Consider the following 2,187-nt stretch of genomic DNA (forward strand, 5'->3'; position numbering starts at 1 on the left):
GCCCTTAAACTACAACTCAGGTTTTATGAAAAAGGCACTTAGTCACCTGTGCAAACTGCCAGTAACAAATATAGCTTGCCATCTTCTACGGTACAGACTCACTAAAATCAATTAGAAAATGCACAAACAAAAATGCCCAACAACAGGCAAAACTTTTCATCTGGATACCACAACAGACGCAACATGAACATACACAAACCATTACTGATAACAGTCAACAGTAAAACAGAGCATAGCCATAGCATATAAACATGCATGCAAAATAAACATCATCACAATTCACAACCCATCAACAATAACACTTCAAATAAGCGAGACTGTACGGTTGTAAACACACTAATGTGGACACACAAAGCCCCGTTGCTACATTGTAACTTGCATCTAATCAGCAACCAGGAAATAACTTATCTTCTCACCTATTTGAATGGCATTCTGCGAGCACTGCAGTGTATGGATTTCTCCACGATCCTGGCTCAGGTCCAATTCTTGGGGTCGCCGTGCTATACTAGGCATTCTCTTTATTAGTCCATTTTTGCCTACACTTGCTGACAACGACGCAACAAGCCAAAAAACACTACAAAAACACTAACGCCTTCAATTCTGCAACTTCGTACTCCAAAGTTCGCTTCTCTTTTCTCTGGTTGTGGTGTTTTAGTTAAATGCAGTAACCATGTTCCCGTAGCTACAGATCTGCTGCTGGTGGACGGATATGCGTGACTGAGGTCACCTGGCGTTCTCTGCAGGTGATGTAAATGTAGCCATAGGCCTACCTGTGTGATTATGATGACCTTAAAGATGGCACCTAAATGTCCCGTGAATTGACTCTGGTGTGTTATTGTACATTGTTGTTTTACATTATTTTAACATTCATGTGCTGCCTCTGGGGGGCTTTCTGGGCCCGCAGACAGCACTACCAGCAACAGGCCTACATGGTTTTATTTCCCCCAGGGATATTAGACTACATGTTAAATGTAGAATTTAACAATGAATTGATTATTGTCTTTAATAAAAACTGGTCATTGTCTAAAATATCTTAAAAACACATAATTCTTTATTTTATTTTAGTTTTGCTTCCGCATTATTATTTTGAAATCAGAATTTAACAATTAATTGATTATTGTCTTTAATAAAACTGGTCATTGTCTAAAATACACATAATTCTTTATTTTATTTTACTTTTGCTTCCGCATTATTATTTTGAAATCACACGATCACGTTGGCATTTTGTCTCCTAACACCTTTTATTTTGAAATCAACGACCCGTGCTCAAATGATAGCGTTTATGGGAAAAGATTAGATTACTAATATATCACCAGAGAGCTTTTTGGGTAGCAAAAGAATATGCAAGAATGCATATAAAACTGATATTCGTTACTTGGCAGATATAGGTTTTTTGGATAGGATTTAGTAGGTTATGCAGTTCTAAGAACCCTTTTTTTTTTTTTTATTCCTTCGGCTATATTGTCGTTCCACGCTCCAGCCCAGCAGGTGGCGGTAAACCTTAGGTTGGCTTGCAAACCGCCAATAAACATCATAAGAAGAATCAACGACCCGGAAACGTTCTCGTTCCAGTCTTCTTCTTCTCTCCTCTTCTTCTGTTGTAGGTGACCGTGAATATGGCACAGGCAGTACAGAAACTCGTTGCAAAAGTACCCACTTTGGTAGGAGGTAAGTTTATTCTCTCTTCCTCTGTTTTTACCAATTATAAACAGAAATAGTGTAATATACCTTTGTTATAACACCACCAAATTCACGTTGTTGTGGCTTGCTAACAGCTAACTACACAAATTCAGTGTGACCTCTGATGGTAACAATATAACACAAATAAACCACCGCCGCAGCTTTTCTGGATTTCGACTTTACTGCTATTTGGCAAGGGTTTCTCCTGAGATAGTTTGTGTTTGTGTTACTTGCAGCCGCTGTCACATACTCCAAACCACGACTGGCGACCTTCTGGTACTATGCCCGGGTGGAGCTCGTACCACCTTCTCCATCTGAGATCCCCAAAGCAGTAGAGGCTGCAAAAGGTCTCGTCAAGAGCTTCCAGTCTGGACGCATGGGGCAAACTACAGTAAAGGTGAGTCCTACCAGCCTATCACAGGACTGACATTTAGAGACACAACCATACACAAACACTCACTCCTACTGGCAATTCAGTCACTAGTCAGCCTCAACTACATGTCTTTG

The 2,187-nt window shown here is 40.0% G+C and overlaps 1 protein-coding gene across 2 annotated transcripts in view; it reads left to right on the forward strand.

The window, feature by feature from the left end:
• The first annotated feature begins 652 nt into the window (after positions 1–652).
• Positions 653–2,187, forward strand: part of atp5mg (ATP synthase membrane subunit g) — a 2,490-nt gene continuing 955 nt past the window's right edge. The window contains exons 1-3 of one of the 2 annotated variants that reach the window (XM_020591449.1): positions 653–743; positions 1,605–1,668; positions 1,917–2,077. In XM_020591449.1, coding sequence (XP_020447105.1) covers positions 1,617–1,668; positions 1,917–2,077 — 213 coding nt within the window. In that variant the 5' untranslated portion in view covers positions 653–743; positions 1,605–1,616. Of the gene's footprint in view, positions 744–791; positions 828–1,604; positions 1,669–1,916; positions 2,078–2,187 lie in introns of those variants that run through there. The other variant, XM_020591448.1, reaches the window with a different exon arrangement.

Source organism: Monopterus albus, unplaced genomic scaffold (assembly GCF_001952655.1).
Source record: "Monopterus albus unplaced genomic scaffold, M_albus_1.0 scaffold14.1, whole genome shotgun sequence".
NCBI lineage: Eukaryota > Metazoa > Chordata > Actinopteri > Synbranchiformes > Synbranchidae > Monopterus > Monopterus albus.